The following is a 22,905-nucleotide window of genomic DNA, read 5'->3' on the forward strand; positions in this document are numbered from 1 at the left end:
AATCAGAAATCAGGTTGGATGTGTCTGAATTACTTTTTATGCAGCTTCAAACATTTTTAGTCAAAATCTGTTACGTCCTACAGTATATTCAATACTGTAATTGTGAATTAACAATACTTAACAAAAACTTTCACCTGAGTCAAATATTCTTATTTAACGGCTCTTTCGTAGGACTAATTAAAAAGTCCAGATTTTACTTCTGTTATAGACCCAAAACATTCTGATGAGTGCTGATATTTTTCCTGCATGCTCTCCACTTCAGGTGTCTGGCACAAACATCACGTTTCTTGATGCAGGAGTCCCAGTCTTAGTCCTGGAGCTCCGTAACCCTGATGGGTTTCATTCCAGCCGAGGCCTTGGCTGAAGTAACAAGGTGATTTGTGGGGGGTTTATTTTACTAAACAGCTAAAAGGGTGATATCCAATATAGAGATTAAATCAGCCATTCCTATTATTAAGTCAATCGCTGGTTCAATTGTGGAACCGAGAGCTTTTTCCAAAAAAGTTCAAGTAGGTAGCTGCGTCAGCATGCGTAGGCTGCAAAGGAATAAGTAAAGGTTTATTCCATGCTGAAAAGAGAAGGCTACACAGCCGAAACGTTGTTTCTTCTCTTTTCAGCATGGAATAACCCTTTATTTGTTCTTAACTGATAGTTTACTACCTTATCTAATCATTCCCTCATTTAGACATTTTTCAAAAGTACGGCTCGAAAGCACTCTGAAATGTCAAGCTACATAAGATATCTGAAATTTGAAGAAAGCAAAAAAAGGTGTTTCAATATGACGTTCAAATAAGTAAGGATAATCTAGAATATCTCATTCGTTCGTTGTTGCGTGACTTTAAAAGACCTAACTTCAAAGTTTCCCTTAAATGTAGTACGATAATTAAATTTCAGATGGTAAATTGAAAAGGGCTACGAGTTCTTCACTGCGTTTTACTCTTAAAATAATCTGACACTTTGAAACGAGAAGAAAACGCACCCAGGTCACCAACCCGTAGAATGCACGGGTTTAGATCCAGCAGTCAACAGCGCGCCCCCTTCTGGCCAACATGCAACAGTGTGGAGTCCTGACTAGAGCTCTGTCTGATTAATCCTGGGTGTATCATGAATGCGGTAACCTCGACCTACTGTAGATGATCGGCACTAATTGCTCCTGTAAAAGGTTAAACTATATCAATCAATGAAAACGTCAGTCGCTTTGAATAAAAATAATCAGTATACTGCCAAAACCTTTCAATGGTAATAACTATGTTGATCGGGATTGCTGTATTCAATTGTAAACGTTCATATTGTTGTGTATATTCAATGCGACAAGAAGATAAATATATTATTTGTCTTTTGTAAACGTTACTATTAGCTGTAAATTAGTTTGGTTACTGATGAGTATCATTCAGTTTAAACTGTGGTGACGAGAGACATTCTGCGACCGGAGGACTTAAGTACACGCTAAAATGCAGAGACCAGTGAAAATAAGATGCAGGAGCCCCAGAATGCGCGTTCTCTTTACGAATATTGCATTCTTTTGCCAAAATGCAAATTCTCTTTACACTACTCACATGGGATAGTGGCACCTCATTTTAGTTAATAATAAACCACTTTTTCCATAAATCACTAAAACTAAACACAACTACAACAACACGAAATATAAATCAAATATTATATCGGTGGTCGTGAATTTCAGATTCATAGGGTTTTAATCCAGTTATTCCCTGACCGAAAAAAACGGTTAGGAAATGTGTCGCCACGTTACGACGCACAGGCGGCGTCCTAGTTGCTCAAGGATGTCAGTGCGACGTCACACGCACGGCCAACGTGAGACGTCACACGCTGCTACTCCAGATTAACTAGGATTTTTGATTAAAACTGTTAAGACGTAGATTTTAGGGCATATACTGTAGGCGTATAAAAAATGCCTTCAAATAGACAATTGAGTAGAAATACAGATGTTAGTCCGCTGCATAATATTTTGCAGCTGTGGGTTCTTTTTAAAGCTGCGCCGATCTGCAGGTGATCTGCGCAGACTTGTGCTAAAATAACTGCACAACAGACGGTGCGCAACAGCGGCCAGGCGAAAAACGCAAACCTGTGCAGAACTGCGGGCATCTGCGCTACAATAACGTAATCCTAGTGGCTATTACGTTTTCCATAAATCGGCACTTGAGTGCAACATCTTAAGAATAAACTATTTTAGGTGGTAGGAAAACTATGACGTGCTTGTCGGTGTCATCGTATTATTATGGAAAAACAGAATGACGGTACGGCACTATGCAGCTGGTGGGGACAATAACAGTAACATTTGGCCCGCTGTAGTTGAATAGGGACTGTGTTGCGGAAGCAGGAAGCGCCATGTATTGAAGGCTTGCGCGTGCCGGCGAAGCAGAGGGCATGCCCACATATCACAAATGGGGACGCTTTAGCACTGCTGTGATTTCACCTGCTGTTCCCGGCGACCGGAGCTTGCTCTGTCCCCGCTTTGCTCAGAGTCTATTATCTGCCAGGATGCTCAAGATATTCAGCGGCTTGGTCATTGGAGGTCTCGTGTTAGCCTGCTTGGCATCATTGCTACTGGATGTGTACGATACCTCACGGTTCCCCAAGCCGACTCGCAAAACAACCAATGAGACAGACTGGAATACCATCCCTCCTTATCCCGGCGAGGAGCCGGATAATATCTTCTGGTTTCTGCAGGTAAGGATCTGCACACAGTAGGTATGTGCGCTGAGCTCATAGAATTTACGTCAGCTCAACCTAATGTGAAGACAGTTTGGGCATGTCAGGTCACTATACACTATAACTGATATGTTATTGCAGGTGGTTTCCTCGTAGTACGTACAGTAACACGATTATATTGAGCAGGTGAAGCCATGGGCTAATGACATCTCTGTCAACCAAAACGAATAAAGAAACTGGTAATAATAAATTATCTGTATCGATCTTTGAGAGTAAAATACACAATCTATTGTCAGCGATTTGTTGTTTTTAAAATTAGGAACTAACTACAAAGTCTTACTGAGATCAGGATCTCTCAATCGCAACATATTTCCAACTTTTAAAACAGGAGAATAATATATTTAAGTAGCCAAGATTCATTTTAAACAAGAACATTTGTTTAAAAAAAAATGCCATACCCCATGGGTGGCATGGTAGCACAGGGGGTTAGCATCCCTACCTTGCAGCACTGGGGCCCTGGGTTCAATTCCTAGGGTGATATCTGCATGGAGTTTGTGTGTTCTCCCCTTATTCATCTGGGTTTCCTCCAGGTGATCCTGGTGTTCTTTCCCAGTGTTCAAATACACAGCGGTAGGTTAATTGGCTTCTAGGAAATTTGGCCCTGGTGTGAGTGTGTGTGTGTTTGTGTCTGTCTGCCCTGCAATGGACTGGAGTCCGTGTATCCTGCCTTATCCCGTTGCTGTCCAAGATAGTCCCTGATCCCCCAAGTCCCTGAATTGGGGGAAGTGGTTAGAAAATGGATGGATGGATGATCAACCATCATGTCTTTAAAATCTTTGTATGGAAGAAGAAGGTTCGTAATTAAGATGAAGGTCTAAAATCAAAACCCAGTTTGTCTTCTGGAAAGCTTATCTGTTTGAGGTTTGAAAATAAGAGATTCATCTAACCTCAGTAGTTTAAGCTTTTTCATTTTTCTTAAGACATGGTGAATGACAGTAGTTCAGTCTTAGATGATTTTTGCAATCCTTCATTCAGAATGGCAGTACTAATTAAAACGGATCGGTGTTTTTGGTAATCTTCTAGTGACCTATTCCCAAGTAGGGATACAATCTACTGTCATTATCAATGTTGCCTGTGTGCAACATTGGTACATTCTGACCTATATTATTAATGTTTAGTAAATAATAATTAGCCTAAACTGGAACTACATGGCTCTCCTTTATGCTGATTTAGGAACCTAAAGATTTCAGTCCTGAAAAATCAAATTTTAAATAATCTGGAAACCACTGTATAGTATTATAATTTAATAAGTGTAGGCAATATTAATGTACAGTATTGTCTATAATGAATCTAAAGCTTTGGAAAGACCATTTATAGATATATATTCAATAGGCTACAGTGGAGAGTTATTATCCAATTCTTGGAGAATTGACTTTATTCTTGGTAAAAACTGAAATTTGAATTCTTGTTTAATTGTTAATAAAATTGTGAATGACAAGTAGAATTGTTCAAATATCTCATTATTCTGTGCATTCATAGACATGATATTTATTGAGTCAAGTGTCGGTATTATTTATGTGAACATAATATGTTATACACTGCTTTGTCAATGTATTTGTAATCCAGGTGTCGGACATCCATATTAGTCGTTTTCACGATCACAGAAGAGTTCCAGACTTTGAGAAGTTTTGCACAGAAACAGTGGACATCATTAAACCCGATCTAGTCCTCGCAACCGGTAATCTCTTCTTCATGAAAATCTCAAAGTGTGGAGAGAAGTCATAAAATTTTATAGACCACCTAGGGAAATATTAGACTCCATTTCCTGTTTGGTATAGATTTCTTCTGCTAAACTGTATTGTGAATATGTATTGCCTAAAATTCCATTCTTGGTAATGTTGGGGCTTGGGCTATGATCGATATCCATTTTTATTTATTTGATGACTCAGAGCCCTTATTCAGAGTGACATTCAGAATAAAAAGTAATACATAAGACTGACAGTCCTGCCTTTGTTAATAATTCAGCATCAGCTGAGTCCTGTTGTAACTGGTTCATCTCTCCAGGGAATAGGAGGGGGAAGGAGGCTGGACCGGACATTATTATATGAATTATTGAGACACAGAACCATATGCATCAATCAATTAGTGCTGCCATATTCCGTATTTTAAAGTGTTCAGCGTCCATGAGTCCTGTGATTACATGGTAGCATACACCTTCAGTATGATTGGAGTAACACTTAGCAGATCAGAATTCTGGGACAGGTCAGAACTGTTCAGAGTGGACACACACTGTTCTTTGTGTAAAGGATTCGGACTTGAGGCACCTCTTTGTGTTTGCTTTCCTGTGTCAGGGGACCTGACAGATGCGAAGACCGAGAGCAAGGTGGGCTCTCTGCAGCACGAAGTGGAGTGGCAGGCCTACCACAACGTCCTGAAGCGCTCGAGAGTTCTGGAGAAAACCAAGTGGATAGACATTCGAGGGAACCATGGTACGAAAAGCAAATGCAGGGTGTCATTGCTACAGGCACGCACTACAGGCGAACATTAAACCATTACCTCCATCTTCTCTACCTGTTTTTAATTTACATGATTGAAGCATGATTGAAGTTATGCTGACGAGGAGACAATCTGTAACGTTTTTCAAGCTGTTCTTTTTATAGAACACCAATGATATAGTGTAATTACCACATGCCAGCATTTTAGATAAAAGAACGTATTTCATCTGGGTGCGTGCCAGAATTTGAATTTAGCCAGGAAGAAAATATGCAAAAACAACAATCAAAAAAAGAGGGTGGATTCATGTAAATGAAGAAGGATGTTGTTTAAGAACACAATGGAATGTTATGACTTGAATCTGTCATAACATTACGTCACAAATTTCAGATGTAGTGTGGGAGATCCCAGAATATGTTTCCTTCTCTTGGTAATCTGCTTTCATGCAGTGCAACCTACCCTTCAGCCTTGTGTATTCTCAATGTGGGTACAGTATACGTAGGACTGGGGTGCCCAGCTCCAGTCCTGCAGGACCAGAAGGGTTCAGGTTTTCCTTACTCCTAAGCCCATAATTACCTAATTGAAGTAATTAATTTCTTACTGTCCAAGTTGAAGCGTTTCCTTGTTCTTAGGAAGATGGAGAATTAAAGAGACATGTAAAATCTGAACATCGGCCTGGTGTGCTGGAGTTAGGCTCCATTGAAGAAAGACATATTTGGTCAAATGACTTCCTATTGTTCTCATGTGTTTAAAGAAACACTAGGTCCATCTCTAGGTCCCACAGCATGTAGAATTCAGGTAGAAGTAATTGTCTTCAGGAAATATGAAGGCAATGTACTTTACCTTTCATCATTTAAAGACTTTAAATACTCAAAACTATACATTATTATTTATTTATTATTTGTTTTTTTTTTCCTCTTGGCACTATTGATTTTAAGAGTGTTTGTTTCAAAGAGGGGAGGTGTAGAGTCGTGGTTAGGACTTGGGGCCCCCAGCTGGAAGATTGTGAGCACTGCTGTTGTACCCCAAACAATGTCCTTTACCCCAGTTACTCTAGTCCATACAACTGTGAAAATGGACACCCACATTTTCTGGGGATAACCCTGCCATGAACTAGCATCACAGTTGGGGGTGGGGTTGTCATGGGCTTTCAGTTTGCTTATTGCCATGGAAACTAGAATGGGCTCTAGTCAGGTGATGAGTCCTACACAGTTCCTAGCTGGTTTGCAATACAGGATTAGCATCAGCTAAGCTGAAGCACAGAGCTGTAGCGTTGTAGGGTTGCCATTTACTGTACTAGCAATGCCACCTTTCATATTCCACAGCGAAAACTGAAAATGAGCTTGGTATTTACGTCCCTGCTGTGCATCAAAGACCCTAATTATAAAACCTCTTTGACAGCGGTACGCAGCAGAAGATCTGGTTTCATTATTATTAACCCAAATCAGCAAGCTCCTTGGCTCAGGACAGCAGGATAAGGCAAATAATTGCCTGCAGATATACTCCTGAGGAGTCACAGACTTTGGGTGATTGCACATGCTCAGTTCAGGAGCCCTTTCTCCCCTTGAATGGGCAGAATGAAAGACATATTTCCACAAGAGAAGAAGCCTCCCAAGGCCTTAATCCATGCATCAGTAGACGTTGCAATAGATTGTATTAATAAAATGAAGATGTGACATTGTTAGATTGTTTTGGGGGGTAATGTGAGATTTTCCTCTTCTGTGCCATTTTATTTTTTTCAGGAAGTAGCATTAGCCTTCTAGAATTAGCAGCAAAGTTCCTTAAAATGTAATCGCAAGATTTGCTGGATCCCTAAAAGTAGCTTTGTTCTGTCACATTTTCCAGCTCTAAACCAAAAATGATGGTCCCCCATACACCCCACATTCCTTTACTTACCACCGGTATGAGCTTTCAGATGGGCTAACTGAATTACTAACTTGAGTAACTTGACTTGAGAAGAAAAGATTGATTTTGATGAAGAAACAAACTTATTATTTGGTATTAAAATCATGAAAAGCACATGTAGCTGATGCACAATTAGGAGTTTCATTTGCTTTATAAAACACAGCCTACTGTAGTTCAGATTTTAAAGCTGTCTGAATATTTCCCTCAGAGTACAGTTGAGATACACTGCTTACGGAGGAAGTACCAAACACTTATGTACCTGTTTGAGTGTAAAATGAAGCATTTGATAAATCGTGATGAATATTTCATCATAAAATTGAAGAATTTCATCATCACAGAAGTGGCATGATTTTAGCTCTGGGCCTGGCTCATTTGAAATGCAGCCTGTCAGTTTGCACAGGGTACTGACATTTATATAACATTTATGTGCATGTGTATTAATGTCTCATCCGAAGAATGATGCTTCCTATAGAGCTGTATTCATGTTCGTCATACGGAGACATTGTTTTTGAAATTCCTCCAGAGGGAAGAGTGCCACCTACTGGTCCACAAGCACTTCTTGCAGTGATAGCCAGGATTTGTCTGAAGGTCTCTGTCCCATCCAAGTACTTACCAGGCCCAGCCTTTCTTTCTGTAATTTAGCTGTTTTGTAACTTTTGAATTTTAGAAGGAAATGTGCTGAGGACAGCACTTTTTTTTCCAAATAGTTGTCTTTCTTTCTAGATGCTTTCAACATTATATCTGTGGACAGTGTCAACAACTACTACAGGTAAGAGGCTGGTCCTACCTTCTCTTTGCATGCATGTCTCTAGCAATGCTATAGAGGCAAAGATAATTTATCATTACTGGTTAATAGAAATATTGCCAAGAGGTTCATGAAGAAAGATTGTACCTCAAAATACTCTAGAATGCTGCACAGACACATTAATATTCAGGAACATCAGTGCCAGTCTGAATTTTTACAACAGTCTGTCTTCATTTCCAGTAACCTATGTTGCTGTTTTGTCGATTCAGGAAATACTCTTCTAATCAGAAAGTGGGCTCCTTTCACTACATCCACCAGACCTCCTTTGGAAACTACTCTTTCATCTGTGCTGATGCCACTCTAACACCAGGACCCAAAAGGCCCTATAACTTCTTTGGAATTTTGAATCAGGTAGAGCTAAATTTTTCTGGCTTTCCGGCACACCAACCACAGTGCCTAAAAGTACAAAGGCTCCAGTTTTTATTCACTGCAAATTTGGAAAAAGAGAGCATAGCAGTGGAAAGAAAATAAAGGTAGTTTAATTCACAATTGTTTCACACGGGCTTGGAAAATGGATAGGTGCTCATTTTTTCTTAGCACCTGAGCAAATGTTACTGCAGTGCAAAGCATTGTGGTGGTCAGTTTTTTTTAAGGATATACTAGACAAGTGGGCTGTGTACCCACTTAAGAACGTTATGAAGGAGGGGCACAAGGCTGGTATGTTACACACTACTACACTACACACAATAGATGGCAGATGCAAAATATTGGAAGCAACATCGTCCTGATCTTTAAGCCAACACCTGTCCATTTGTCAGAAGGCAATTTGGTTGGTTTAAAGATGAGGATGGCAGGTCAAGTATGATTGCCTTTTGGGAAATATGGTTAATACATGAATTGCCATCTTGTCTGCACCTCCTGCCTTCTTACCAATAAGAGGAGGCCATTCGACCTACAGTATCTAGACCATTTGATATTGGCTGACAGATCTGAGATCTCATCCGGCTGTTTCTTGAGAGAAGCCAGCTTCAACACCATGGCTTGGTAGCTTGTTCCATATTCCCACAAACTTAAATTACAAAACAAAAGTCCTTTGAAATAGGTCTGGATGTACCACAGAAAATACAAGTTAAACAACCTGTTAAGAATCAGTTTATATTACAAGAGGTTGACAGAATGAAATATTATTTTAGATGTCCAAAGTGTAATGTCTCTCACACTGCTTAATACTGATTCTGATGCAATTGTTGTGTAATCTGTAGTTGAAACACTGTTGTCTAGGGGAAAATATGGAAAAGTAATAAAACATTTCTTGCTGTAGAAAATTCTCATCCCACAAAAAACATAGACTGAAGTAAATAACTAGACCCTGTAAAACTCTTCACCTAATCCCATGCCATACAATGGTTTTTAAGACCAATTTATCTAATCAAGTCCATTTAATATCTTTGAAGGCTCAATGAACAGATCTGAAAATAGTCTCTTTATCCCTGTTTAAAACTGTATCTTCTGTGACCCAAATCAAGCTTTAGAATTTACTTTTGACACAGTTGTTTTCTCCTTGCTGAAAATCATGCAGTAACTTAAAATCTGCAACTTAAAAAGTGGTTTTATTTCTTTAGAGGGCTGAAAAGTAAGCCAGTGGCTTTGTATTGTTTAAATTGTAGTAAGCAAATATTTTCCTTTCAGACTCAAATGGATGAGCTTCGCAGCTTTGAATTAGAGAGCCAGAAGAGCAACCAGTCTATCTGGTTCGGACACTATACCACGTCTACCATTATCTCCACCTCTCCTGGGATCCGACAGGTGATGAGGTAATCAGACAAGACAAAGGTGTTTGGTTTTGTACAGGTTGCAGCTGAAGTGGTGTTTGTACACTGTAGATGGCATTATTCCCTCAGACTCCAATCCAAAAGTGATGTAGGGGCTGTTACAAGAGGGTGACAAAATGTTAATCCAGTTACCTCTATTCAAATCAATAAGATTGAAAATCACATTTAACTACCATGTTACGGTGAAATTCAATAAAAATGATTATAAAAAGGCCTACATGAAGTCGTCTTAATATAATTCAGGTCACTGTTTGTTTGCTGTCACTAGGCTCAGTCAGCAAAGGTGCTGTTTGAGTGGTTGGGCCCTGGGGTCCTCCTGGTTCATTCACAATGAACATTATCTTTGACAGTTGCAGACGGTTCCGAAATGTACCATGAGGCATTAAGTTCCTTTAGTACATAACATAGACTTTAAAAATTGCCTCACTGTCTTTTATTCTAACATACAAATATCCTCCATATTGGAGACGCCATTGGAAGTTGAATTTCTTCAGAAATGTTAGGAAAACATAAAAGAAACATAGGGAATGGTAATGTGAAAAAATATAAGTTTCAAATATCAGTCTTGCTTTTTCATAGCTTCACATGTCTTCCTCACTGCCAGTCCCAACTATAAAAGGCTCGTATTAAACTGTATTTAGTCTCCTGCTTTTTGCTCTTGCTGGACACATTTGAACTGATAATATAGACAGAATAAGTTCTTAAAGTGTTTGACTTTAAAGTGAGATAAACGTCCCACTAGATTGGATCTGGAGGGGAATCTGGGAAAGCTTTCCTCAAACCGTCCCGGCCCTGAGTGCCCATTTCTGTCTCGGCTCTACAGCTCGGCTGTGGCATACCTGTGTGGGCACCTCCACACGCTAGGTGGCCTGATGCCAGTGCTGCATAGCCGGCACCCGCGGGGCACCCTGGAGCTGGAGCTAGGAGATTGGATGGACAATCGCAGGTAAGACCACGCTCGTCTCCACACAGTACTTCGTTTGAGCCTCTGGAGGAACGGCTTTTGAACTGAAGCTACACAAAAACTCTCTTTTCTGGGAAGAGGGTGATAATGGCTGAATAATAAGACACTTTAAGGTCTCATGGCTATCCATTAACAAATGATCAAACAGTGGTTCTTACGTCACAGTTTCCCCATATTTTTTCAAAATCCATGGCATTTTTTAAAATTCTTTGCATTCTAACTACAATCTGAAAGGTTACAAGCCAGACAGTAAGCCCTTTGGCCCTTCAACTAGATGTTTCTTGAAAGAGACCAGGCCAACAACATAGCTGAACACCATACACCCTTTGGATAAGAGGTGCTCAAAACACACTTTCATGTGTTTCACTGTTCAGTTTACAATGATTTCTGAATGTCCCCGTGGCCTGAATTCTGTTTGGCAGCACACCAGAGTGGCTCTAAATACTGGCTTCTGAATACCTCCTTGCCTTTATTAGGTACCGTGTGCTGGCCTTGGACCACGACATCCTGAGTTTCTCGGACCTGCGGTTCGAGGAGTGGCCAGTCGTCCTCATCACCAACCCCAAGGCTGCTCTGTATGCCAACCCTGACACCGAGCCCCTGGGCAGGATCCGGCACTCCACACACATCAGGTTTGGGGAATCAGTCTCCAGAGCACCGCATTCATGTTCCCATGATCACCAGGACAAAATAACAGTCAAAGGAATTCCCCCTTACAACTGTATGATGATTGATTTTAATACACCTGGCCATGTTTTCACCACAGTTCCGAGTGTTACAAAAATAAGGCTCAACAAATACACTACAAAGCCAGTGGGTCAGAGCCACAGTCAGTGATGCCAGCAGATTGGCTGAGGTTTTGTCATAACTATTTACATGTTTGGAAACCTTTGAAAATCTGGTTATAATTCAATGTCTGGGGGACTTTTTTCAGCCATGCACAGGTTATAGGCCTCAGTGATTTTTTTCCCCCCTACCTCAGAAAGTCAGTTAATCTTCATGGTATTCTTTGAGTGGCATTTTTCTGTTTTTAATTTTGCTTTAGCAACATATTTCTGCCTCTTTGGGTGCCTTGCCCCATATCTGGTCTCTTGTCAAGGGGAGAACTCCCATCATGAAACATAAACCCCTTCAAACAGATTGTGAATATGTTAGAAATTAAAGCTAGGGTTCTAGGTGCAAACAGTCTATGTAAATGTAAAACAGTCCATGCAAAGTTGTCAGACATACAAAACATAGGTGACCATTAGTCCACAAGCCCACACTGAAAGTATGTGATCAGGATTAGGAACTGTGGAACACTGTGGGGGACGTCATCAGGCTGTTCTTGTGTTGGATCTCGTCAGAATCTTGGCTTTCTCGGAAGCCCCGATCACGGCGGTCTACGTGAGCATCGACCAGAAGCCCTTGGGTGAGGCTCATCCTGTGAAAGGGCCGCTGTATGTGCTGGCCTGGGACCCCAAGAGCTATTCCAAAGGGCTCCACTCCATCAGGGTCAAAGTGGAGGTAAGTGCAGTCGCTGCGTTGGGTTGTGTGGAGGTGTCCTCTTCACTTACTTACCAGGTTGTAAAAACAATTTTTTCATTCGAGTTGCAGTCTTTGAAGACACTGTTTTTCTCAATTACAGAGCAAGAGATGTCGCTCCTTGTAGTCCCGGCTGGTTTTAATGTGAAATATTTTCTGTTGAAGTTCATATTGGGTGTCCACAGGGTGTGTTTCAAAATCCCAGTTAAAAAAGTAGGTGCCAATTTTGCACAATGTGGTGAACTGAACTGCTCTCAAGATTAGAGTAAAGAAGGACAGGACACTGATGTCATATGTGGGCAGGGCTAGCTTTTCTGGAGACCATTACTGGAGCTCAACAACACACTGATGGTGCTCTCACACTGCTGAAAACAGTATCTTATCATTTTTCAAAAATGCAATTGGGAAAATAACTAAAACTAGCTGAAAGGCAAATGGTCCATTTGTTATAATGGGTAATTGTAAAAACAGCATAAAAAATATTATGTAAAAGTGCATTTAAAACCAAGAACTAGAAAAAGCTACTCAGCCACGTTGTGAAAGTCGATGCCCTAGCACTTAGTGCTAAGCTGCTCATTTCACACATACAACACAGACAGACGCATAGACAGATATCTGTTTTTGGCACTAAACAGGACTATCTTTGGAGCTCACAGGATCCCAATAACTGCAAAGTATAGTATTAAATGGAATTATTGAGAGGTAAAATGGAGATGAATTGAGAGATACTTATAAATTTACTGTCCCGTCTTCACTGCATCCTTGCTCCTCTCAGGAGGAGAGAAGAGCTGATCTGCATATCTGACCACAGAACCATCTGCTATTGATTAGCCTGATCTGGTACTAGTCACAGGGCTATCAGTCCCCTTATTTAAGTGTGTTTCATAAGTGCAGTGCTCGAGGCACTTGTTGGGTGGTATTGTGCGACGTTTGTCAGAGAGTAGATTGTATTTGAAATGTTTGAGGCTCACAGGTATAGCATAGCACGGCTTGTGAAACACGTACAGACACAGTTCCGTGAGCTCTGTTTCAAATCAGGGCTTGCTTTAGCTCGTACTCCAGAATGGGGAGAAGCGAAGCAGGGAAGATGAGTAGGAGCACAGCACAGCGTGGCGTGTGTCTCTCAGAGTCTCTCTCTGGACAGGACTCTGCTGGCCGCTCGACAGTAAGAGAGCAGCAGTTCACGCTGGACGGCAAGGTGACTCTGGGCTTCGGGTTCCTGCAGTCCTTCATCCTCCTCACTGACCACTACATCCTGGTGAGAAGCTCTCCTGCTCGCACAGCCGCCTACAACAGCACTGACTGTTTCCTGTGTGTGTTTGTGACTCATTTCCTGTCTACATTCCTACCCTGAAGGACAGTCCCTTCTTATGAACAGATGAACTGCAGTTAAATGGGAAAAGATCATCTGAAAGTGGGGTCTAGGCCATGTCCATCAACAATGTTATGATCTGCAATCCTAAAAGATGAAAACTGCTAATGTCACCAAATCAAAAAGAGACCTTTCTTCAGCCTTGTAACATTCTGAAATGTGACATATTTACACCATAAATGGTTCTTTATTTTATTTGGAACAAACCAGTGGATTTTATAATCACTTATACAGCCCTTATATAAGGTATTTACTTAAAGAATTCTTTCAAATGTTTGTCTGGTTTGCCTTTTCCATACACGTACAGTCCCATGATGTCTGCAGAGGTAAGTTCCATATGTGCTTATAGAAGTTTATTATTTAAAAAAGTATATAATTTAAGTATTTTATTTCACGTCCTGATTCATCTGTGCAACATTTCTGTGACATCAGAAGAACAGCTGAATTTAATTGAATGATTCTTGACAGTGAGCAGTGTGAAAAGTGTGTGTGTGTGGGGGGGGAGTTTTGTCTTTTAAGAAAAAATAATGAAAAATATGCAAACACCCATATCACTAAAATGACAAGATATATGTGACATACTAGGGAGCACAAAAAACAATAGTAATTGTGTGCTATGCAGGGCCTACACCAGATGCTTAGACAGTTTTTTATTATGTTTCTAATACAGATATAAACATGATCTGGCAAAACTTGGCTGTGTCTATTGGTGCAACTGTACAGCATTTTGTTTTAAAGCTGTGAAGTAGTTAAACATTCCCACATCAGGCAAAGAAACCAGGGATTTAAGAACTGCAGCAGATCTTTCTTCAGGAGAAATCGATTCTTCCCTCCCCACAGTGATAACCTGTAATCTCTCTGATGCGTACCTGCTTGACGACTCCCAGGCGTGCTGGAACCGCGGTTTGACAGCATTCTTCGGGACTTGTTTGTTTTTAGGCTAGAGTCGCCTTTGTGTTCCTGGTGCTGTTTAATGTTGCCCTGATTGTGGCTTTCCGCTACCTGGGAACCCCCTCTCTGAGAGGTAAGACGCAGGCGTTTGTCCGAGCTCCTCTGATTTCTGTTCGGCACAAGGCACACCTTCTCTCCACGCACATTTTTCTTGCTCCCCCGATACCTGACAGAAACACATTTGCAGATTTTGGGATGTTTCCAGCTTGTCGTTTAATACCCTTGTTCAAATCTGCAGTCTTATGAAGTCTTTTTTAGAAATTCCTATCATGCCATATATTTTAAATGGGGACATTTAAAAGTATGGAGACCTTCAAAATTACCTTTTGATTTATTAGCGTTTTTTATTATCTCTCATTATTTTAATCATGGAAAAGCTTTCATTTAACTTTATGAAGTTCAAATTAGATCATTCTCGATTGCAAACTTAAGATGTAAGTTCCTGCTCTGGCATGAGTTTACAAGCACAGATCGAGTAGCATATCCTTCTGATTTTCCATCTTGCTCTGCAGTCCTGAAAACCTATTTTAAAAAATAAAATTGAAAAATAAAGTCAAACATTTCCCCCTTAAGTTGTTTTTTACTAAGTTGCAGAAAATGGCTGGGTAACTTCATACTGAGGAAGAATAAACACAATAACTGCCAGAACAAGTGGCAGGCAATGCAAAAATTAAACATTAGAAGTAATTGTTTGAACCAGAAAACAATAAATGCAGAAGAGAAAGATTATAAATGAAAGCAGGTTGTTTGGGACTGTGTAACAAACACAGCAGACACTCAGATTCTGCTCAGACTCTACTGTTGCTCTTTTTTTACTTGATGTAATTACTGATTTGGTCCTTCAGTTCAAGACCCATAGAAATAACAGCAACTTGTATTTCTTGAACAGTAATTGTAATTGTAATTGTGCTGTAACTGTCTGCTCCTGAACTACTTTAAAACATTCTAAAGTTTTTATTGTATTTGTTTTTTGCCAGGATCTACAGGTTTCTACTCCCAGGCATGTCTGTCTCTTCATGTTTTCAGCAAAGCCAACATGTTCTACTACTCTTTACTGCTCTTCAACCTCTACACTGCCTTTGGTGAGGCCATAGTACACGTTGCACTGATGAGATAAGAAGATAAGAAGAGTCCAGTTTAGTGCCCTTTTTAGACATTCCAGTCGCACATTCTCTTTGCTGTCTTTCACATAGTTTAGTCCAATACCATAACTCAGGCCATTGAGCCCCAGTGTTTATTTTCACAGATTAAAGAAAAGTGTTCTAAATTCAGTCTACCTTGGGCAATTTACATGTTCACCTGTCTGGACTTTAAGGCTCCTGCAATATCTTTGCTGTTTTATTCCATCATTAGGAAAAGAAACTGTAAAGTGTTGTTAAAATGCTCTTTAATTTTCCATTAATGTTGGTGTAGTTGGTAAGTGTTGTCCATACCAAGGAATTTTTCTGAAATAGCAACCGGCTGTAATGTCTTGTTTTTCTTCCAGGTCCCTGGTTTGTTGGCGATGTGATTGATGGCCACAAGGGGGCATGCTTTGCATTTGGGGTGTTTGTGGATGGCCACTTTCTAGAAGGAAGCTTGACGTTTGTGGTAGGAATCTTTCAGGTGTGTGATCTGAATTGTTTGATGGCTAGTAGCTAATTATCTGAGAATATCTTCCTCCTGCTTACAGTGGGTATCAAGTCATCAGCCTCAACAACATAGCTGGGTATCTTGTTCCAGATTCCCATAATCCTTTGTGTAAAGATTATACCTTCTCATTTTAATTTTAAACAATCTGCGTCATAATACTTGTATGGAAATTAATGAGTTGTAATATATACTTTCAGGCATTCCTGAACTAAATTGTAGGGGTCACCTTGGACCAGAAGGAGAAGAGCAGAAGTAGTTGAATCTCTTGTTATGTATGGCCAGTATTCGCTAGGAAGCCAGTATACAATAATTAAATAAAAGACAGCTAACCCAAATAATTTATATTAACTCTGGCACACAAATCAAGCTTCTTTAGGACATTCATCCCCTTTCCACATGTTTGGAATGAGATGGGCATGTTTCTTTTTACATTTTTAACAGAGAAAACACTGACAAATTGGCAAATGTGCAGTCTCATCTGTTTGTGCTTACGAGTGTCCTTCAGTTTTTGCTTCATAGGCTATTTAATGTAATTGTGTAGTAAAGCGCAATAAAAATGCAGCACCATGTATTTAATTGCAAAGCGCACGATTAGAATACAAACAGCTGCTTAGCACTGCCTGGTAGGCCCCTCCTGGGCCACCCCTGTCATGGGTGTGGTTGTGTTTTTATGAAAATCAGCCCCACATTATTACTCTCCCGCCCCTGAATACTGGCCTGAGCAGGGCAAAGGTCAATAAGACAGTTGCTGGGCAGATCCAGATGATAGCCCTCTTTAAAGACATGAGTATCATCAGAAAATTATATGCCGTCTTTAATCATGTCCACAACAAACTCTGCAGAAATGTGGTGTACCTGTGTCCTCATTTCTTCTCATTTACGTGAACACTACAATTTTATATTGTACATTCACATTTCAGGTCAACCTAACTGACAATTTGTGCTCAGTTTTACATAGACAATACACACAACAAGTAGCCCAGCTAAAACATTAGCTACCAGTACTCATTATTCATATAGCAGATTCTGTGATCATAGAGGCCATTCACTGCAATGGTCCTGCACTTTCACTGGGCACTGGAATGTTTTTGTTCATACTTTTGTGTTGTGTGTGAGTTTACACTTATGACCTTCATGTTGTAGTTTTAATAAAAAACATTGATATTCATTGCCTTTTTTATCAAGATTTATTTAGTATACCTACATCATCAGTTACATAACAAGATAACAATATATCAAGAGTTACGTAATTTAACAATATTTGATAAAGGATGTGCAGAGTTAAATTAAAGTATTTCTAATAACTCATAAAAATGAACTTCTGTCCTTAGACACTTAAATTATCTCTGAAAGTATAAACATTTTTTAATTGACCTTCAAGAATAGAAATATTCTTTTTTTAATTATAATCTTACAAAGTTATACGCCACTGTATTTTTTATTTCCATAATATTATAGTTAAGGTAATTCCTAATTAAGTTGAGTTTTCTTCATTATGTGTCAAAAGAATAGTAGTTCAAAACATTTTTGAAGTAATGGTGGACTTAAAATAGCTTTGTGCAAATCTTCTTTCGAAATAAAAATTAAAACTCCCACTATATGGTGCTGTGCTGTGAATTGCTAATGTCTTCTAAAAAACAGTTGTGTTCTTTGTTTTGTTTCAGGTTGTTTTCTTCAACATGCCCCTGACTTGCTATCTCTGCTGGAGCCTGAACCTGCGTTGTCGCGGCAACTGCTTTCGCTCCCATTTCCAGCGTGCTGGCAGGGTGCGGACGTTGCTGGTAAACCTGACCATGCTGGCGCTGCTGGCCTGGCAGGCGTACTCCTGCATCTTCCTGCTGGAGACATATGGCCTCCTGGCCTTCCTCCTGTCTCCTGTTCGCACCTGGTCCCTGGCCCTCGGCCTGCTCCTTGCCTATAGGGCCTGGACATGTCCTCCACCACGCCTCAGTCAGTACACTGCAGGCTCCAGGGCCAGCTTAGCCTCTTGACAGCTGTTCATTTGCTTTTTCTGTACGTCTGCATTTTCCTTCCTATACTGAAAACACAGAGATTTTTTACAGACTGATAGCATTTATACTGTATTACCAAAAGTCTTGGGACAACAGCCATAGTAACAAACTATACCTGTTGACATTGTATTTAACATAGTGCTCAAGTTCACTCGTGGCCTTACCAATGCTGCAATCCTGCCAGGGATACTTCCCACTACCTCCTGCAGAGTGTTTTTTCAGTGCAGCAGGAGAAGTTAGTTTCTTGCTGTTACAGTTCAACCCACAGGTGTTGTACATGAGTGAGGTCAGTTTTCTCTCTGAAATGTTTTCAGTAAAGTTCTTCCAGAACTGTTGTGTTAAACTCATAGCTTTGACACAGAATTGTGCCAGTAGATGTTCCATACATACTGATCATTTTCGCAAGAACTGTTCAGAATGTCCTAATACATGAACAGGATCAAGGCATTCATTACAAAAAAAGTGGCTGCCCTGCCCAAACCGTGAGACTACGCAGCACCACAGCATCTCCTCCACATTTAACTATAAGCCTTTTGCATCAATGCATTGACAGACACACACTTTGGCTTGTGGATGCCTGTCCTGCGACAAAGTCCTTATGTACGCATTGCAGTTCTTAGCATAGAATACAGACAAATCTGTTGGTGTCTTGATCTCCGGTGTGGTGGTGGTTTTTAGTCCTGACAGACCAGTTTGTTGTTAACACATTTTATGGTTCATACTGTAGGACTTAGTTTCTTCAGTCTTACAATTTTCTCCACAGGGGACTTTAGAAATCATAATGTCTCTATAGTCTTATGCACTCTACCATTCCTTAGACTAACATGCCACTATAAAGCACTTGGCCTCTGACACAGTCCCAGTACTTTTGGTAATGCTGTCTTTATCCAAAAAGATTTGTTACATTCGTGGTGTAATGTCTTCATTGAGACACTGTGAAACACACACCACTGAATGATTTTTTAGAAGCCCCTATTTAAATATGAAAGGCAAAATGAAAAATGTCAGTCTAATATCCACAAATCCCTGAAACTTCAAGGACCAAATGTGGGTGATAATATAAAGGCACAGTTACTCTATTATCATGTCTAAAATTGTATATAAAGGATGAGTCATAACTAATAAGGGATTTTCTTTTAGATAATTGCAGGTTCTGCTTGCAATATATCAGTGTTTTTTTAAGTGCACGCTTTCCTTTATCTACACCATCTACATCTAGGGAAGACAGTTATATCAGTGAATATTATTTATAATAATGTGACTTTATGTAAAGCAGGAAGTCACATTGACATTCCAGTTTTTTGTTCTAGGAATAGCTTGGGTGTGCACTGGGAACAATCTTTAAAAGTAATTGAGACACAAGCTCTTTAGGCAGATACAAGATACAAACCATTACCTGGTTTTAAACTTGGCTCTTAAAAAAAGGCTGTGGAATCTTCTGAACTGTGGACAAGGCTGCAGTTTAAAGTCTAATGTGAAAGGTACTTCTTGTGCCCTGCTGGAGTACAGAACTAGTGTGGAATTTCTGGTCCAGGGAGATGAGTTACCCTGTCTCTCAGCATTGTATCTCATCTCTCATCACTGTTGTTTACTTGATTATGATATCACGTAAGGAATATTCTCTATTGACTAGATTTCAATTGATGGAAGTTATACTTAGTTAAATGAGGAGATATTGTTTCATCTTAAGAGTTTTAAGTGCTTTCACCTCACTACATCATGTATATTCACGTCTGAAGCTGCACAGAAATGTTTTCTCCTATACCAAAATATGGCGTTATGCGATATTAGCAACATTAAAATAATTGTGTTATATGATACACAAGAGCATACCAACTCTTCAACTAAGTTAGGTGCTTAGTTTCTTTCTGTTTCACAGAGCTATCAGAGATCTCAGTTCAGAAAGTTGAAGAATCCCTCTGAAATTGTAAAATATCTCTGTGAAACTTTGTGACTTACTGAGGTATAAGATAATGCCACATTTTCAAAACCAAGCGTCATACTTTAGATTTTATTTTTTTGATAATAGGACTGTAAGCAATCTCAGAATTGTAAAGGCCTTTTACAAAAGTTGAATCATTTAATTAGGGGGCTTTTCAACAGTAAGGGGGACATACTCTCCTCCCTTTTGATTGCTGACTCATCCTCTAGTATACTGGATGTCAAAACCAGTAGCGTTAGTCAGTTCTCTGAGAAGGCACTTTGGGTTTTTTCTTCAAATGTTTTTTTTTTAATAAAAAATATAAATTATTCATATTTGGATATATCTGACTATGCTGCAGATAGTAGAGAAAATGGCTTAGTAGCCTGGTCCAGTGACATAAAATGAGAAACAGCACTGGAAAGAAATGTATCGGTGACTAGGGACAGGAACAGATCAGTGGGAATCTGGTAGTGTGAATAAGAGAAGAAATCATTTGAAATTGACAGAATTACTTCGATCTGGGTTTTTCCTGTAGTTTAGCTTCAATAGGCACTATTCAGTATTGATTAATAGACTATCTTCATACCTATAAAGCAGCATTTAAGGCACATTAGCCCAAGCCAACTGCTTGTATGAGCAATTTTTAGACCCCACATGTTGCTGGTGAGTAATGGTGTTATGTCGTAGTCTGTCCTGCCTTAACTGTTCAAACATTTAAGATGCATCTGAAAAAATGCATTGCATTTCTTGTCACACACCTCACTTGTGTAAGTGAAAATATTGTAATATACATTTATTGTATGTATCTGTTGCTTAAATGCAAAACACATTCATACTAGAGGGTTTGCTTGTCAACCTCTCACCTACAATTTTCATCAGGTTCTCTGACCAAACACGACCATATAATCCACCAGTACCATTCGAAAATCAGACGGCACCAAATGATCTTTTTGACACATCAGATCAGCTAGTAATGTGTTTTGTAACATGTAGATGTGCTTGTGGAAACACTTGTTAGGTCATTACTGTATGCTTGTGGAAATCACTACTCCTGCCTAGTGTGGCAAATGTTCGTTGTTGTGAACAGATTTAGCAAAATGATTTTACAGGGACTGAAAATCTTGCTGCTGTTATAAAATTGACAAAACAAATTAGCCTTCAGACACTTTTGAAGTCAAAATGGGTGACATATTCAGTTACAGGTGTCTAAGTTGTGGTGCCATTGAGTACAGAAATTGTGAACTTATGCTTCTGCATAATGGTTGCACAATCCTGCAAAATGCATTATATGTGCAGAAATCTGAAGTATTTCCTGATCTTGAGTTGCATGAGCAAATGTGCAGGTAGCTGCATGCTTGTGCAATTCAGCCAGTTTCCTGTTCACGATTTACTGTAATTCTCGATAGTCCAACAAAGTTGAACACTTTCTCTTTGGCCTTGTAGCACGAGGATAGAGAAACTGCTTTACAAAAATTGCTAAAAATGAAGAACTCATTGATGCAAAGTCTAGTGTCTTTTAAGATACTGCAGTGATCTTTAATTAAGACTATGGGGGAAAGCAGGCACTTTGCTTAAGTTGTCAGTCTGTTTTATGTTCACTGGCATTGTGACATAAAGATCTCTAGATTACTTACTCTCCAGCATCTTTCATACTTTGATGCTAATAACTCTATAATAACACTCAAGGAAATACATTCTGTATGATACAGTTATTTACAGAAGGAACCTCTTTATTTCCATTAGCAATCCACTTGAAATGATAAGTATAGCAGACTCAATGTCATCTTCTACATTATGTTGTCAAGGTTTTTGATCAAACACATGTCAAACCCAAGTGAAGGAGTGAATATCCAATTTTATTGCATTGATAATAAATAGTTGTGTATGATATTTCTCCAAAACTAAGCAGACAAGATCAAGGTGGTATTCAAATAGCACTTTGTTCCTGACAACTCTGAAGTTTTCATTAATGTTTTTGTTAAGCCAATCTATATTTGATGGAATAATATACAAGATATAGTGAGGGATGTTAGTGATTATCTTAAGAATACTAAACTTGCAGTGCAATATTGATTTTAAACATTTACTGTGATGTGTAGTTACTTGGTTTTAATGTATATTACAATTATGGGTAAACAAGGCACAGCCATTGGCATAATCACAGGGTTTGACTGAACAGAGTGCAGAGATGTTCACTTATAAGAAGGTAGGAAAACAAAATCATCACTACTTACAATCTGGTTACAATCCCAGTTTGAAACTGCCTTTAATAAACTGCCTGAGAATGGCAAAAAAAAACAGGGCACTTGCACACTGCCAACTAGAGAGAACAGTAAATCAGCCTTCAGTACTGAGCATGGTGGACCCTGAACCCTGTTTTTCTAGTGCCTCACTTGTAGCCTTCCATAATCCTGTCACAAGCACTAATGCTCATGGACCAGGGTGGCAGGACCTTAGTGTGTACTTGTATTCACCTCAAATCTGAACCACAGTTGTCAAGACACCACAGGACGTTGGCTATGAAGAACACATGCTGTTGTGTTCCTGGTTTAAAGCTGAGGATAGTGGTCATCTCCATGAGCAGCACAGTCATGTAACTCATGATTCACAGTAAAAAAGAAGTAAAATAGCTGATAACTCACAATGGAATCGTATGACGTGATGCTGCACTAAAGCCCGGAGGTGAATACAGGAATTATATTTCTGCCAATGTGTTTTTGAACATAGGTATGATATTAATGAATCCTCTGTGCATTTTTAAATTGTGAGATCGAGTGCTGTGATTGTAATTTCAATTAAATTTTTATTTTGAAATGTATTCTGCTTTTTGTGTCAATATGAATGCCCTTTGCTTTGCGGTTGTTGTGATAGCAGCTAGTCC

General features: G+C 39.5%; 1 protein-coding gene across 1 annotated transcript; it reads left to right on the forward strand.

The window, feature by feature from the left end:
* Positions 1-1,557: 1,557 nt before the first annotated feature.
* On the forward strand, positions 1,558-22,842 carry tmem62 (transmembrane protein 62). Its single transcript, XM_015351047.2, has 14 exons — positions 1,558-2,688; positions 4,297-4,408; positions 5,022-5,159; positions 7,792-7,837; positions 8,083-8,224; positions 9,503-9,627; positions 10,469-10,591; positions 11,086-11,241; positions 11,956-12,115; positions 13,278-13,391; positions 14,445-14,529; positions 15,434-15,538; positions 15,943-16,061; positions 17,753-22,842. Exons 1-14 carry the CDS (start codon positions 2,386-2,388, stop codon positions 18,077-18,079), a joined length of 2,055 nt encoding a protein of 684 aa, XP_015206533.1. The 5' UTR covers positions 1,558-2,385; the 3' UTR covers positions 18,080-22,842.
* Positions 22,843-22,905: the final 63 nt, after the last annotated feature.

This window comes from Lepisosteus oculatus, chromosome 8 (genome assembly GCF_040954835.1).
Source record: "Lepisosteus oculatus isolate fLepOcu1 chromosome 8, fLepOcu1.hap2, whole genome shotgun sequence".
In the NCBI taxonomy this organism is placed as follows: Eukaryota; Metazoa; Chordata; class Actinopteri; order Semionotiformes; family Lepisosteidae; genus Lepisosteus; species Lepisosteus oculatus.

What these genes read in the sequence shown, in the direction of transcription:
- tmem62 (XM_015351047.2), top strand. Translation starts at nt 2,386, where the DNA reads ATGCCCACATATCACAAATGGGGACGCTTTAGCACTGCTGTGATTTCA. An exon ending in GGGATCCGACAGGTGATGAG is followed by an intron (nt 9,628 to 10,468) that starts GTAATCAGACAA and finishes TCGGCTCTACAG; the next exon opens with CTCGGCTGTGGCATACCTGT. An exon ending in TTGTGGTAGGAATCTTTCAG is followed by an intron (nt 16,062 to 17,752) that starts GTGTGTGATCTG and finishes GTTTTGTTTCAG; the next exon opens with GTTGTTTTCTTCAACATGCC.